The 17,054-nt window shown below is 42.0% G+C and overlaps 1 protein-coding gene across 10 annotated transcripts in view; it reads left to right on the top strand.

Annotated features, from left to right (window-relative positions):
* Positions 1 to 15,835, top strand: part of sgip1a (SH3GL interacting endocytic adaptor 1a) — a 55,021-nt gene extending 39,186 nt beyond the window's left edge. For 4 of the 10 annotated variants that reach the window (XM_063501176.1, XM_063501177.1, XM_063501179.1 and 1 more), the window contains 14 exons: positions 609 to 689; positions 1,230 to 1,304; positions 1,490 to 2,281; positions 3,212 to 3,333; positions 3,617 to 3,770; positions 4,918 to 4,977; positions 7,111 to 7,170; positions 8,129 to 8,240; positions 9,065 to 9,220; positions 10,367 to 10,502; positions 10,659 to 10,861; positions 11,105 to 11,169; positions 11,735 to 11,899; positions 12,328 to 15,835. In XM_063501176.1, the coding sequence (XP_063357246.1) occupies positions 609 to 689; positions 1,230 to 1,304; positions 1,490 to 2,281; positions 3,212 to 3,333; positions 3,617 to 3,770; positions 4,918 to 4,977; positions 7,111 to 7,170; positions 8,129 to 8,240; positions 9,065 to 9,220; positions 10,367 to 10,502; positions 10,659 to 10,861; positions 11,105 to 11,169; positions 11,735 to 11,899; positions 12,328 to 12,350 (2,204 nt within the window). In that variant the 3' untranslated portion in view covers positions 12,351 to 15,835. The remainder of the gene's footprint in view (positions 1 to 608; positions 690 to 1,229; positions 1,305 to 1,489; positions 2,282 to 3,211; positions 3,334 to 3,616; positions 3,771 to 4,917; positions 4,978 to 7,110; positions 7,171 to 8,128; positions 8,241 to 9,064; positions 9,221 to 10,366; positions 10,503 to 10,658; positions 10,862 to 11,104; positions 11,170 to 11,734; positions 11,900 to 12,327) is intronic. The other 6 variants (XM_063501181.1, XM_063501185.1, XM_063501180.1 and 3 more) reach the window with 4 other exon arrangements.
* The last annotated feature ends 1,219 nt before the right edge of the window (positions 15,836 to 17,054 follow it).

The following is a 17,054-nucleotide window of genomic DNA, read 5'->3' on the forward strand; positions in this document are numbered from 1 at the left end:
TCACCTGCTCACATCCAGCCCTGCAGGATTTTATGATGCAGACTGTGGATGAGCTCTTAGCTCTTACGCAACTGCCATGTCAGGCGTAAGTAACATCAGCTTGACACAAATTCCCTTCACATTAATTCAGACAAGTAGAAAAGCTCTGCGTCTGGCACTTTGAACTGGTAATGTTTCACTTTCTTTCCAGTAAATACTAGTTTCATTAAGATCCTCTTAAGGTCAGTTAGAAATTCTCCGTGTTATTTGACGCAATTCAGTAGCGCCAGATATGCTGTTAAGTTGAATCGTTGTCTTGTGTAGACGGGATTTGTTGCAGGTTTGTTACGTCACACTGCATTCATCCTTTTTTAGCTTATTAGCTGGTGTATTTTTTTCAGATGCAATTATAAAAGCGAATATTATAGAGTAGCACTGAATCGTGTGCGTGTTCTCGTGTTGACACATTGTGATTGCAGTTTGTCGCTAAGACTGGACGTCTGTTTTCCTAGTTTAAGATTTTACTGACGTTCTCATCTCACACAAACATCCCCAAAGGATCACGAGCCCTAAGTGTTTCGCTGCTAACGCCCTTCACGATGGCCTTTTCTGTCCCCTCCTGAACTTAGCGGTTCTATCTGAGTGTGACGTGTGGGGGACTCCTCTATCAGAGCCTGAATCCTCTTTGACAAGATCCTTTCCCACAGGAAGTAAGTTGCGCAATTCCCTCCATATTACGCCGCACTTCCCCGTCCCTGTGAAATTAACACACAGATGGATCAGCTCACCTCATCATCCCGAGAAATCTGCAAACTGACCTGATCAAACAGCTGTGTGCCAATAATGCTCTCCTCCCCGTTCTAAACAGCCATCGTACCCGTTTCATTTCATCAGTCATTTCACGAGCACGTGATTCAGCGTCGGTTGTAACACGAGAGACGTTCAATAAGTTTCCGTCATTGGGCGCCAACCCCTGCCTCCCTCGCTGCTGCATGCATTTGGCATGATGGGGGCTGAATGTTCTGTGTTGCATGGTGGGTAATTTGGGACGATCCCCCCTCAAACAATGGTGGTGCCTGTCGTTTATAGATCCAAATGTTCATCTTGTGTTGGCTTATTTTCTTCATTCATTTTTTTTCCTTTGTTGTTGTTTGCACCTTGAGTCAGATTGTATGCAGCCCATCATCAGTTGCAGTGATGTGAAACAGGTAATTATTACATTCATTGTTAAACTTGTGATATACTTGCAGCTCCACCTCCACTTCCACCCAAGAATGTCCCAGCTTCTCCACCAAATACTAGCCCTCCGTCTGCAGATGATGCTGGTAAGAATCTGCTCGTCTGTTTCTGCCTCCCGTTAAATCGCCTCAAACTGAAACAAGCTTTTAAATTTGACATCAGTCGTCTGTTTATCTTGTTGTTCCTGTGATGTTTTATCTCCTTGCTGAGCACATCTGCAAACAACCCCCCCTTTCTTTTTTAAATTGCTCACCCCTTATCTCTGTTACAGAAGTGTCTGCAGGAGCAGACAGCTCAGCCAGAAAGCCTTCAATAGCCGACTTGGACAACATTTTTGGACCGGAGCAGGCTGCCCCTGCCTGCGAGGATACAGGTGACTCGTGGGTCTGCTTCAGCGAAGAAGCTCCTGACCAGCCGCCTCCACCAAAGGACCCTGCACCTCCCCTCCCCTCCTACCCCCCACCTCCAGAAGAACCAGCACCTCCATTACCAGCCTCCTCTCCTCCATCTGTGCTTCATGCCCCACCCTTACCTACATCACCACCTCCTTCAGAAGACTTTGCACCACCTCTGCCTACTTCACCTCCCCCAGAAGATGACGTTGTTCCCCCTCTACCAACTTCCCCACCTCCCTCAGAGGAACAAGTCGTACCTTCTGTCCGTTCGGGTCCTCCCACTCCCAAAGACCAAAATCCTCCCACGCTCGCCACCTCTCCTGCAACAAAGGAGCTTTCATCTCCTCCTGTTTCCTCCCCTCCTCCTCTTAGTTCACCTCCAAGTGTCCCACCTGCACCCACCCCCAAAATAAGCACTCCAGCAGTGACGCCTCCTTCCGAGGAGCCTGCGGCTCGCTCCGTCCCGCCGCCTCTTGTCCTCTGTCAAGAAGAGAAGCCCAACAATACAAGTACCACCCATCCCAAAGAGGATGGAGGTGAAACTGTCACCTCGCCCAAAGATGCAATCCAAGGCAGTAGAAGTACACCTCCGCCACCACCTCCTCCAACATACCGCGCAGTGGTTTCATCACCAGGTCCCACATCTGGGGCCGGCGGCACGAATAGCGGTGAGCGCTTCAAGATTCTCACTTAAATATATTTGTTGGATTAAAAATATTCTAAAACTTAATTTAGAAGATGGTTTACAAGAAATATTCTCACTGCAATGAAAAGAAAAAACCCACACGTCACCTGATCACTTAACTGCTAATTTTAATGGTGTCATTGCAAACAGACACTGACAGTGTTGTGAGCTGAGAATAGGCATTATGTCAGCAGTGCACCCTGCTGAGATTTTCTTTCAGCTGATTGCACCACTTTTGTTGGAACTTGCATCAAAGGAACAGTTATCCTGCGTGTTCTTCCTGGAAAAGAGGTCATGTTTTGGCCCAGATTTATGTACAATAGCATTTTGCCTTAGAGCGTATTATGTTACCAAGGCCTTTCTTTTAAGTTCTATTTAAAAACTTGACTTAGAATTTCTATGCTTTTTGTTGCATTTTTAGTGCCTTTTTTTCTTTGTTTGTTTGTTTTTAGCTTTTTGCTTTTTGACCCGTCCTTGAGCTGCCCAGTTTGTGGGAAACGTGGACAAAGACAGCAGTGTGGGCTGTTTTGTTAGGTTAATTGTACTGAGCCAGCGTCCGAAAAAAGTGGATGTAACGATGTGGCGAAAAGGGAGATCTTCGAACGAGGAATAAAACTGATCAAATTTCCTCTGGAGTTTTCAAAATGAAATGTTTGAACATCTGAGCGGAATCATTTTTCCAGTTTTGTCAATGGTAAGAGAGACCCGAGAGAAAGCACGTAGAGGGATGTGTGCTCTTAATGCTCTATGGAGGATATAAGGTGTGTAGTAGATTACGACAGCGATCCTGTGAAGTGAAAAATGAAACGATACTTCTTAGTGAGTGCTTATGGTACTCTGTTTAGTTTTGTTTAGTAGTTTTCCAAACTGAATAATTAAATGAATTCCGTTTGTTTTTTGCGTGCCTCTTCAGGTTCCTCTTCACCCGTACGACCTGCCACACCGTCGTCAGTCAACCCCACCCCACCTCCCCCTCCACCTCGTCCCCCTTCACGACCCAAACTTCCTCCAGGGAAACCTAGTGTAGGCGATGCGGTAAGACCTTTTTTTGTTGTTGTCTTTGTTTGAGTTTTCATTTTGTCACTCTTATATCTTTCAATTCTTTGGTTCTGATTCTGGGATTTAGGCATTATTTACGTGGCCTTTGAGTCAAGGAAGAACTGCCAAAAGAATAATCATTAAGTCGACTATCTTAATCAGGGTTTAACCTGATAATCCCAAAGAGTTTATAGCGGCTGTGTACATAGTATTTAAAATGCCGCATGCTAAACCGCTTCTTGTTTCCTTCCCGTCTCTCCTCTCGTCTCCTTTATCTCAGAATCGCCCATTCAGCCCACCGATTCACTCGGCCAGCCCTCCTCCCATTGCTCCGTTGGCGAGGGCTGAGAGCACCTCCTCCATCTCGTCCACCAACTCGATGAGTGCCGCCACCACTCCTACCGTGGGCAAGGAACTCTCTGTGTCTGTAACAGGTGTGTGAACCATCCGCTTAACACGTCTCCTGATGGGAGGTCACAGAGGCCAGCAGGGGCATCTTCTCTCATTATATTAAAAGTTTTACATGCATTTTACAAAATTTGCATGCAGCGTTTGTGCGCATGAGTCATGCACCTGTGCATTTACTCATTTTATTTGCTTTGGTTCTTTTTTTCTGGAAATAGCAGCAGTTTCACCTTTGATGTTGTTTTACAGCATCCAATTATCACAGAGCGAAACCTACAAACATGCAAATGATCGTTTTCTGTTTACATTTCTATTTATTGATAAAGAATTAATTACACCTGAAGATAAGAGTTCTGAACTTCATATATATATATATATATATATATATATATATATATATATATATATATATATATATATATATATATATATATATATATATATATATATATATATATATATATATATGTGTATATATATATATATATGTGTATATATATATATATATATATAGTATCTGATTCAAGTTAACACGCAAACACGGGGAAATTCATTTTCATGCTCACACATGCAGGGTGTGAGTAGGAGGTGAGAATATGAAGCAGGGTGTTAATTTTAAAGTGCAAACCATCCTTTAATGAATTAGTGACACAACAACAATTTCTACTCCTTGATCTAACTTTAGAGTCGGTTTTAAAGGAGCCCGCAGTGCAGCTTTTAGTGGATAATGGCAAATCTCAGTAGACTGTAACATAGCTGAGTCATAATACTAAAAAAATAATAAATACACATTCTGGAGGTTATGTAAAAGCAGAATCTAGTCCCCGATTGGAGGGTGCTTTTTTCACTCTTTTAAACAAATTGCAGGGACAGACTGAATAAATGACATTTTTACAGAGGTCTCTGTTACAGCCGCTTAATTTAATCTGTATTCTTTGTGCATGAAAACAGTCTCGGAAACTGCTTATTATGAAATGTTCAAAATTACTCCTTTGAAGTTTCACCACTTTCTAAAATTTTGTATTTTCATCAGCATATTTATTATAATTGAATATATTTATGTTTTTCTCCCATTTGAATTTAATGTGCATCACAGTTCTGATCATTTTTCGTTATCTTTCATGGTTTGATTTCTTTTTGTTTGTTTTTTTGCTGTTTGTCTCTTTGGCTCGTCAGAGGATGATGTATATGTAGACAAACTTCCCACCTTTGAGAGACACTTTGATTCATTTGCAGGTAGGGTAAAGCACCCCCCCTCCTCCTCCAAATGGGGACGGGGGGTGGGTTAGGTAAGGGTTTGGTGAGTGCTTGTTTTGTGAGTTTTTGGATTTGGATGCTCTTTACCCAGAGCGCAGTGCACAAAGAAGGGTAAAGGCCATCAGTGAGTGTTTTGTGCCTTTTTTAGATGGAGGTCAACAGGTTTTTTAGCCTCGTGTCAGGCTTTAGAAGCACAGTGCATACCAAATCATTTTTCTTACACCTCCTTTCTTCACTCATCTGCTTTATGATTCGTGCACAGATGTAAGGACGCACCAGACACTTTGTTTCTTTTCCTTTTGAATACGGCATCATTTTTCAGTGAAACCACCAATCTTCTACATTGTTTTACTCCTCCCAGTTCATACCTTCCCACGCATTTCTCAGCCATTGAATGCATATAACAGTCTCTCTTTTTATCTGCATATCTTTGTCATTTCTTCCTTGTCTTTCTCGCTCATTCTCTTGGATGTCACAGTGAAATCTGCCAGGAAAGAAATGAAAGCTGTGGTGACACAAAAAGCTGAATCTACTGCATAGTACTCCCCCCCCAAAAAAAAGTCCCCCCCACCCCCCGGCCCATCTGCCCGCTTCTAAGACTTTTCTCTCTGTTTTATGACTGTGCACCAGTGACTGTCTCGCCATGTTCCCATGGCAACCTCCTGTCTCGTCTCTCGGCGACACATATTGTGCGTGCAGTGCGGTTGCTCCCAGATACCTTTACTCTCAGTTTGCAGCACAAGAGTGTGTTTGAGTGTTTGTGTGCTGTTAGCATGTCTGAGGAGCTCTTTATCTTGTCGGACCTGGAGATCCACATTGTCTGTCTTTTTCCTCTCACGCACACTCAAACTCACCAGCTCACTTGTACCGTCAGATCAGTGCTTCTGCTTAGAGTCATTTGAAGCCTGGCGTGAGATTTGGGCTGAATTAGACAGGCAGCAGCTGCTTGGTATTCATGCCATCCTCAGTCTACAACAGGAGTGCACGACACGGCCTCGAGTTCAACCAATCTCTCAACCAGGCTGCAAAGCATCGGTCTGCTCCCACGCTTGACCTCTGATGCTCACCTTTCACACCTGTCGCCCACGCTCTCTTCAACATAGAGACCAACATATTACCGGACCCCCGCCTTCCCCATCTGAACACCTGCCCTTTTGTTCTTTTTCTGAAGCAGTCTGCCGCTCTCATCGTTCCATCACCCGACACTCTTAGTCCTCCCAGACCTTTAGTCACAGGAGCCCACGGCCATAGCATGGAGAGGAACAAGCCTCCCCTGTTTTTGTGGAGTATTTGCAAAGTTTACAGTGTCAGCGTGACAAAAAAGTACACAATTTTTCATCCGTCAGGCCTGTTGGAGTCGCATTAGAAAAATACTAGTGCTCCAGTTTAACGTTTCTTATTCTTTTAAATGCATTTGGGGGAAAAACAGGATCCACCAGTGTTCAGGTTCATTACCATGTTATTATTATATTATTAAAAAATGAGCTGAAATATGGTTTAATTTGGTTTAAGCTGTTTATCTAGTTTTTATATCCAGGAACTGTTGTATAATGGTTACTAATTGGGACTTTCTGAGTCCGTCCTCTTTCTTTCTTGTAAAAGCATATGGCACCTGAAATGTGGGGTGCAACGTACCACAGTCTCCCTGCTATCGTCTGATTTCGGTCATGGCTTCCCTCTGCAGACCGTCCTCATGCATAGCGGCGAGCTTCAGGGTGTTTCATAATTGTGAGATCTGATCAGTTTTAACACTCGGGTATGTGTTGATGAAAGTTAGGGTCACTGAATTGGAACGTCAGCTTGTTTCTAATGTTTTGCTTTGGAGAAAACTTTGGCTCCCCCCTACACAAACAAAAAAAGACCACTGTGTATCACCCACCTTGTCACATGCTCCTCGGCCCTTTGTCCTCTTTCGCCCCCAGCCTCCACCTCCACGTTTCACCTCACTGTGACGTGTAATAGACCTGCCATGTGAGACTCACGCTACTGTCCTTCTCTCCTTGCCCCTCTCACCCCTCTTCACCCACTTCCCCGCCTTTCATCCCTGTACCTCCTCCCTCCTCCTCGTCCTCCTTTCCCGACCCCCCTCCCTCTACCCTCGAACCCTCACAGAGAATGACCAGCCATCCCTTGTATGGTTTGACAGAGGGAAGTTTTATTTAACCTTTGAAGGTAAGTTTTCTCGGCAACAGGGTAGCGCGCACACACGTTATTACGAGGCTCATTCGTGCAAGCTTTGGCCTTCTTCTTTCCTCCCCCTTTCCTCCTTCCCCTCTTGGCTCCTCCATCATCATCATCCCTTCATTACCCTAACCCTGGCCATGCTATCTTCCTGACTGAGCCCCCTCACCTAGAGCCAGATATGCGGTGCAATATCTCCCTCTAACTTCTTCTGATGATGTTCATTTTCATCATGTCTGCGCTGATTCATTCCCTAAAGACTCATCAGTCTTTGTCTACTTTACTAATCACTTTTCTCTGTACTGTCATCATTTTACCTGTTGGGTGTTTAATCTTGGGCTCTCTGATGATCTTTGATCTTGTCCAAAAAAACACAAATTGTCAGCATGTCTGGAGTACGCATGCACATCTGTCTTTCTCTATGTCTGCCTCTGTCTCTTTTTAAAAAAATCCAGCTGTGCTTATTCAGTTAAAAACAGATATCAACATATATGACCCACTGTGTAGAAATGCATTAATCTGAGGGAGACATTGGAAGCAGTTCACAGTCAAAGAGCAGAGAGAAATGGGTATCATCCGTACATATAATGTGCTGTTTTCGTGCCTCTTTACTAACACCAGTATTTGTTTCATTTCATTTCATCACTCTTAATTTGTTCATGTTTCGTTCCTTATTTTATCCACACACAGTTTGATACAGAGAGCGTAGAGTCCTAGTTTAAGATTTGGAACACATCTATTTTTCATGTAGTGATTTCTGCTGACATGTTTGTATTCAGGGCTGAAGTTTGGATATATTAATATCAAATTTAGGTTTTACAATTAGAAAATGGTTAGAATTTGAATGTACTTCTGTCTCTGACAGTAACCTCAACAAATCAAACAGCAACAGTGGAGCACAGCATTTATTTTAATTACAAATGTGTACGTGTGGGTTGGTTGCTCGCAGGCTGCTCTCGAGGGCCCAGTCCACTCACCATGGGTGCTCAGGACACACTTCCTGTGGCGGCTGCGTTCACAGAGACAGTCAACGCCTTCTTTAAAGGAGCCGATCCCAACAAGTAGGTCTTCTTTACCTGTCACAGTAGAAAACCCTGAACAGGCAGGCTATTTCAATGTATTTATTTTTTGTGTGGATGATGAGTAAAGAAGTGTATCTTTGACTACGTTTTACCACAATATTTAAGGGATAATGGTCGACAGGGTGACATTTTATTACGTTTGTCCCAGTTTACCATCTAAAGCGGCTTACACAGACTCTGAAATGTGGATTTAAGGATGTTTGTTTGATGCTTTTGTATTTGTCAGATATGACAGTTTGATTTATGAAGCATCTGATGAGCTCTGGACACACACACATGTATTTACAGTATTATAGTTTGTGTTTGTAATTAATATGGTCAAACATCCACAATCCTGTCACACAGTGTTTATAGTGAATATGTGTGAGAAAGTATACAGGTCCACTAATAAACACTTGGAAACTTGGTTGAACTATAGACTCTGTGAATAAACACATAAGAACAGTGTTGGTAGATTTTGTTACAATGAATCCAGTTTTGTATGTTTTGTAACTGAATTTCCACCTGCAGAGTCATGTAAACAGGTACAGTTTGCTTTTGTTGCACTGCTCTGAGTTGTGGATTAGGATGAACTGATGTGTTATTGATTTTGCTTCTGATCGGGGCTTTACTGTTGTAATAATGTGTGAGCTGTGATTGGCTGAGCTTTTAATGTAGTAATTCAGTCAATAGCAGAAACACATTAAGACTGTGTGTTTAGTTTTATTATCAAAAGGAAATGAGAAAGTCATGTGTGATTTGTGCATTTGTGTGTGTCTCTCTCTGCAGTCTTTCATGCAGTGTTACTCTCTTCTCATTCTCAGGTGTGTTGTGAAGATCATAGGTGAGATGGTTTTGTCGTTTCCGGCGGGAATCACGCGGCACTTTGCCAATAACCCGTCCCCCGCCGTGCTAACCTTCAGCATAAACAACTACAGTCGACTGGAGCATGTGCTGCCTAACCCCCAGCTCCTCTGCTGGTAATGACACCACCCTAAACTCAACATTTCAGTTAAAAAATTAAAAATAAAAACTCAGTTTTTGCTGGAAGATGTGAAAAGATCGCCCCAACCTTTCTGGGAATACATAACTTATTGTCCTCACACCCGTGATTCAAGTCTAAATACATTATTGTCTAACTTTAGCGTAACCCAGTAATACCTAACATGTTATATGTGGTCTCGTGTAACCAAACTTGATTAAAACCAAATCAAATGTCTGTACTTGTTGCAAATTATGCATCATTTTAATTTCACTTACAGAGCATGTGCGATACTTATTTTTAATAAGCATGCCACACTTGACATGAAATTTTAATGACTTTTGTTATGCAAGTCACCTTATTATCTATGGTGACACAGCAAGTTTGATGTCACACAGACTGTAAAACATCAGGAGAGCAACAAGTGACCAACAAAAAGGAGTAAACAGGTTTTTGAGGAGGTCGAGGTGATGGCGTGAATGTTTCCATGTTTGCAGCGCTGACATGTGCTAGTGAAGCTATTAGTGAACTGACTCATCAAACATCTACAATCCCCTGTGGTTTATTCGGGCTCTTTTAGCTATGACCACTTCAGATGAGTAAATTTTGTGAGCTTATTTCCAAAATGAGCGCTGAGTAAGTGTGGAGTCATCATGAGGTCGTCTGAGTGTTCAGGCAGATAACCGCGTTGCACTTGTTATGAAACGCCTGATAAACCGCCTGATATGATCTTTAAAATTAAATATTAAATTATGCAAAATATCATAGAATAAACATTGTTTTTAATTATGATTCATTTGTTTATTACAGCTGTCAAATGTTGATGTTTTCCATCCTCCTTTGTGTTTCTTGTTTTTAGAAAAGCAGCTTAAAAATAGTTTTTACTTTATTCTCAGCACCTGTAAAGTCTGTGTGATCTAACGACCACCAACCACATCTGGATCATTGTTGGGTCACACTGACTCTGTGAGAAAGAGTCACATTTTCCTCCCAAAAAACTTGTTTATTCTGGTTGAACAGCCGTTTCGTACCAGCACACCGCTGAAGTCTAATGGCTGTGTTTAGTCACTTCAATAGAAAATCACCACAGTCCTGTGAAACGTCTGTATTCTGATCGGGCTCTTTACTGCGATTCCTCCACCAGCGACACCACCACGCAAGCCAAGGCTGACAGCAAGGACTTCTGGGTGAATATGCCAAACCTGATATCGCATTTAAAGAAGGTGGCAGAGCAGAAACCACAAGCGACATACTACAATGTGGACATGCTCAAGTATCAGGTAACCTTGAATTTGGGATTTTGAGAGTAGCTTTAATCCCAAACACTGAACTCTTTCAGTCGAAGCATGTTCAGCTTGATTACATAACCTGCTGAACATGCTCTGTTTAGGGTGTTTCAGTGTGAACAGGCTTTTATCAAACCCCGTGTTTGCCAGGTGTCAACACAGGGCCTCCAGTCAACTCCTCTGAACCTGGCAGTGAGCTGGAGGTGTGAGCCCACCAGCACTGACTTGAGGATAGACTACAAATACAACGGGGAGGCCATGTCGACGCCGATGGCCCTCAACAACGTTCAGTTCCTCGTCCCCGTTGATGGAGGCGTTTCAAAGCTACAGGCTGTCTTACCTCCTGCTGCATGGTACCGTCTTTCTAGACTTGTTACACAGTATTAAGCTACACAGCTGAACAGATTAAGGGGGTAAAGGAGGCAGTTTGATGCATTTATTGCTTCAAATGTTATTTAGACAAGAGATAAAATCCTGTACTATATCTGGGAGTGCCGTGCATTTATTTGCTGTCAGGTTTTTTATGGAGCAAATGACCTGTTCACCCGTTTATGTTGTATCCTTTAATGGTTTTCTCTTATTCCTAATCCTGGTAGGAATGCAGACCAGCAACGAATCCTGTGGAAGATCCCCGATATCTCCCACAAATCTGAAAATGGAGGTATTTCTTTTGAATAATGATTGAACCTGTTTCTTTAAATAACATAAATGTTGGGAGGGACACGTGGCGCATGTGTGTGGTTGGTGTACAAATGCTGGAAATGGAACAACCGCAGATGAGGACGACAAGATGGAGAGAAAGTCTGGTGCATCATGCCCATAGTAAACGCTGCCCCCTGTTGGACGGCGGTGGTACAGTTACTTCACCAAAGCTGATGTTTACAATGAGCTTTTATTTTTTAATGGGATAAAGTAAACGAGTGCCCACTGTAGCAGCTGTGGAGTATTTACACAATTTCTTCTGACCAAGTTTAGTTTGATTTGTGCTCCAGATATCACAGCCTGCCATCATTAGACCCACACTGTCAATTACAGGGCAAGGACACCCATCAGTGACCTGCCGTACAGGATGAAGACACGAAACTAGATTATGAACTCTCTTTAAGATGAGATCTGCAGTTGTAGAGATGTTTCCCATTTTTCATTTTGTTACATATTTGCTTTTGGGGTTTCTAAATATTAGATATTTTGGGGCTTGGTCTCATCCTCTCACTCTCCTCCCTCAGGTGTGGGCTCGTTGTTAGCACGCTTTCAGCTAACCGAAGGTCCGAGTAAACCGGCTCCACTGGCGGTGCAGTTTACCAGTGAAGGCAGCACCCTGTCAGGCTGTGACATCGAGCTGGCTGGGCCAGGGTACCGCTTCTCGCTCATCAAGAAGAGGTTTGCTGCAGGTCAGTCAGATCGGGTTTTCAAAATAAAATATTCATTACTGCTACACGAAAGCTCAGCCAGCCAATTCCCGAGTGTTAACAAATTTATAAACTGGTTATTGAACATATAAAATCCATGTTTTATCTCTTTAAACTTTTTTAATTGTAGTTCCTGGAAATACAACTCCCACCAGTTACACTGTAAACATTTTCCTTTATGTATGTTTAGGTTAAGATAATGTGCATACAGTAGGACTTGAAAACACTTAGATGAATCCACACGGTGATAAAAGTCTGTTTTAGGGTTATTTTAGTAACTTGATAAAGCTTACCTGAGTAGAATAAGTTTGAATCCTTTCATTGCAGCTACTTAATAAAATGTAAAACTAATGAAATATCACATTTCATTTATACAGATAAGCACTTAGTTTCTAATTGACGTCTTTCAGGAAAATACCTGGCTGATAACTGACCCATCGCTGAACAAAGTGAACGCAGTGGACCGAGGTCGACACCGAGGACAGAGGACAGACGGACACCAGACAGACTCTGTGATCCTTTTCTGAACCCACACAACAGGTCTGCAGCCCGCCCAGCAGTATTGTATAACTTGCATATAACATTGTGGAACTGTTATAGGTCATGTAATTATTGTATTTGTATTCATTTCATAACATCTGTATTGCTGCACTTAGACACAAATGGGTTCTTTGCTCCTCTGTAGTCTGTGCCTCTGTCTCCGTCCTCCTCTGGTCAACGTGTGGTGGTGTTTTTAAAGTTTTTCACTGCAGCTGCCTGACCAAACAAGGAAGGAACAGATTTTAATTCTTGTTAATGTGAAAATTTTGGCCATTAAAAAAAAAATCCTCGTTGTGGTCAGACGTGCATCAAATCTGAACACATCCAGAGTTGGACTGGGATGGGATGAAGTTAGTAAGTTAAACAGCCCGGTCCTCAACGTCTGGGATAAGAATACGAGAGGTGTACTCACTGTTTTGCACTGATCCATGTAGCTGCTTCACATGACACACCATCAGCTGTCACAGGTAAAAGTGGGTCCTTCTTCTTGGTGCTTGTGTACCTGTATGAAACTAGATTTCCAAGCATCGCCTGCTGGTATTACATGACACATCCTGCTAAAGACACCAGTTAGCCAGTCAAACCACTATTCTATTTCTCTGTTATATACACACTCGCATGCAGGGAGGTTGTAAGGATGTTAGGCAGCTGCAATGACTAGTCAGTTTCACTGGTAAAATAAGGAAATATGTTTTCGTGTCAGAACAAAAGAAGTGTACAAAGTGTCATTTAAGTCGAAAATGTATATCTTAAAGGGCGTTTGGTGTTTTCCTCGTATCGTCAGATAGCCTTCCTGTTGTTCACAGGACAGCAGTGTTAGACTGCAGAGTACATGACAGCATTCTATTTTTATTTATTGATGACAATGACTTGTTGTATAAAACCTGTGATTCTGTATATGAATAGAGTTTGAATGGTATCACACGACTCGAACCCTTAAAGGTATAAATATTTAAATTCCTTCTCATTTTTTGTTATCTGTGTAGTTGGGTAACCTGTGTACAGTATAAGGTCTAATTTTTTGAATTTATTTCAGATATAATTTTTTAACTCAAGTGCAACAGAAGAATTGACCTATATATGGGTGGGGGAGGGGTAATTTAAAGACAAAAGATAAATATCTTTCTGGATTCTGTGTAATGCTTTGTGAAAGCAGTGTTAATGTAGAGTTAGCTATTACATGGCCAAGATTCACGCTTTGAGGAATAAGTTTGACGTTTTTGGATGATGTGTGCGACATCTGCCAGGAAACTGCTAGCATGCTAAAAAGACCGGGAAAGGCTTGCCAGTCTGTGTCTGTCAGCACCTAGAAAGCTGATTAATACACAGTGTCATGTTTCTTCTTTAATACAAGGGTGTAAAAACATCCTGTGTATTCGTCATTAACAAGTTTATTTAGCTTGAGAGTACTGCATGGGTCCGAAAATGCTAATGGCGTTCATCCACACTAGACGTTAATGTCTCTGTCAGGATAAAATGCAGCATTTTAGTAACACCCTGTCATTTTCTCTAGCGCCATCACCAGGTCAGACTTTTCATTAGTTCATGACTTTGGTTTATTAAATAAATGTTCCCTCAGCTGTTCCATTAGCCTTATTTATGCTTGTTATGGTGAGCTAATTTTAGCATGCTAATATGCTAAATCACCAGGAATACTGCGGTGAACGTGCACTCATCCCATTAGCATGCCAGTAAAACACATTGGTGTGCTGCAGTGCGCACTCTCAAGAGAAGCAAGCATCAAACTGTAGACGTTTTAGCCTCTTATATTTTAGCAACGCTAGCTTAGCCGTTTCCCTCCCGTTTCAGTTTTTCTGCTAAGCTAACCAATATGGCTCCTGGCCAAGGTTAGTTTTTCCCCCCAAAATGTCAAACTCATCCTTCAAGGAAGACAAAAACAATAAAAACAGCTGCAGAGATGAAGTTTAGTGACCATGGTACTAGTATTGGAACAGGAACTGTTTACTGGGACCAGCTCATTTCCTTACTTCAAACTTAGCTGTAATAAAACAATAAGGAAACCCTGATCATCTAGCGTTCTCAGTTCTTTCGTCTACCTTCAGTTTGACGGCAGATCACAAGAAAACCTTCCTTCCTGTTTCCATTTACCTCACTGGTACCTAAACTCCCTCATATCATACCCTCATATCGTGAGCAAATCCCAGTCATCCAGCCAGCGCTTGAATCCATGGCTTTATTTTACATAATTGTAACGGTCTCTGTGAGATGACATGATTTAAATGAGGTTGTGGAGCAAGGTTAAGTCGACCAAAATGCTTTCTTTTTCTTTTTTTTGTTTTACGTTTTGTTTTGTTTTTTCGTATTTTATGTGTGTGTACCCCAGACAGTCAGTCCCTTGTTAAGGAGAATAAGCTGAATATTTTTAAAATGGATAAAAATTAAAAAAAAAATGTGTTGTTTAATGTGAAAAACACTGTGCTGATGATGTTGAACTTCCTGAATGCTCTGACACTCAACGTGAAGAACAAAAAGTGTGCGTGAAGTGTAGCCGAAAAGCCTCTGTACTGTACTCTGTGTTGGCAATCAACTAAATGTAACCAATCACGGTCCTCTCAGAGCTCTCAAGCATTTCAAGCTGATTTAGGACGGTACTCTGAGATCAGTACACCTATTCAGCGATGCAGTACTTCTGATTGGATACAGTTTTTGGGCCATGCAGTTCAAATGAGTCCTGTTCATTTGTACTTTGATCTTGTGCAGACCCAGGCTGAGAGAACGGCAAAGTTGTGTTTTGTTGGCGTGAGGAACGATGGATGATTGGTGCCGTTTAGTTCTTGATAATACTTTTGTTTGGTGACGCATTTTTTCAGTCATGTCAGTCTTTCATCGAGCTAAATGGAAAACTACGTGCCCGAGACGATGCTGCTACCTTCTTGAAGCTAAACAGTGCAACAGTCACTACAGCATTATCTACAGAAACCCACCACACATGCCACCCACGGTGCATCAGTGTAGAATTACCCCTACACTTATGGTTACACGTCTCTGTTTGATCACAAACCTTTTTCACTGTATTTCTGAGAACAGCGTTTGAATTTTTCAGTGCATCAAGAGCTTCATCATCGTCGCGAATTCGTCCTGCAGTATTATTGGATGCAAAGCATGCGGTCAAACGGTGGGGCTTTTGTGACGATAGTGCTGAAATGACGTGTTGTGCTGAGTGTCAGTTACCTTGTATTAATGTTGAGACGAGAGCAAGGAGTGTGTTTATGTGTGCTATAAGCAAGAATGCTTTTTGGTTCTTTACCATTAACCTCAAACACATGTGAAAGCTGTTTGTACAGTACATAACAACGCTAAGATGATCTGAGAAATTTAGTTTGCTTCTTTCCAAAACCAATAAAAGTTATAACTGGATGTTTGTGTTTGCTGTTTTCCTTCTATGAAGTAATATTGTGGGGTTTTATTTGTTCCCATTCAGCAGGTTGCTTTAGCGATGTTAGTCCAAACTTTTGACCCTGGCTGAAATATCCCCCCAAAAATATGGGATGGATTTTATCTAATTAATTTTGCCCTTAGAACTGCCTTCATTCTTCACTGTGCAGATTCAACAGGTTGCTGAAAATATTCCTCAGATTTGGGTCCGCGTTGACGTGATAGCATCACACAGTCATATTTGTTGGCTGCACATCCATGATGTAAATCTCCTGGTCCACCAAACCAAAGTGTGCTGGCTTGAGATCTAAAGACTCTGCAGCCCATTTGAGTACAGTGAGGTTACGACATGTTCAAGAAATCAGTTTGTCATAAAGCTCAAATCATCTCATTGTGGCACTAAACAGCTGGCACCTACTGTGTTCTTCTGCTACTACATCATGGTTCACAGATGCTCTTCTGTGTACCTTCATTGTAACAAGTGGTTAAAACCAAGGTATGTAAACCTGTATCCAGTGGTAAACTGCTGGTCATGGCTAGAACTGAAGGCTATAATTTGATTATGTTTGCAATTGTACAAGTGGCTGGTTAGTGTGATTTGCACATGATGGCAGCAGGATTACAATCTTCTGAATTTTCCTATGGGGGGAATCCTGACAGCTATGGGATGGATTCCCATCCAATTTGGTCCAAACACACACAGGCCTCTGAGGATGAACCGCAGTAGCTTTGATGTTCCCTTAAACCTGTCTGCTCTGCCACCATCTCATTAAATTAGCTGAATTTTAAAGCTTTAATGATTTAAATGTGTAAAATCAGTTTCATTCTTCCCATCAGTCTAAGCTAGTTTGTGCCACCTACGCTAGGACAGCTAACACTGTAAATATCGACTCTATGGTCATTTTGAGCCCAAAGCCTAACAGGAGCTAGCCAGGCCAAAGATGCCATTGTTTCACAGAAAATAATAGAAAATTATATAGTGGAATCAACTTGAATTAATAACATTTACGTAGGGAAAATAAACCACAGGTTATTGATGCTATTGTGCTTTCCTTTATTTCATAAAATGCGAATTGACTGAAGCTGGATTTGGAATAAGAGCATAGAGGAGTTGGTCGATTTGTAGCTGGTTAAGAGTGTAGTTTATTTTCTTGTAGCATGAGTACGTGAGAGGTGAAACCTGCTCTAAGTACCGCCCCTT

Source organism: Pelmatolapia mariae, linkage group LG17, assembly GCF_036321145.2.
Source record: "Pelmatolapia mariae isolate MD_Pm_ZW linkage group LG17, Pm_UMD_F_2, whole genome shotgun sequence".
In the NCBI taxonomy this organism is placed as follows: Eukaryota; Metazoa; Chordata; class Actinopteri; order Cichliformes; family Cichlidae; genus Pelmatolapia; species Pelmatolapia mariae.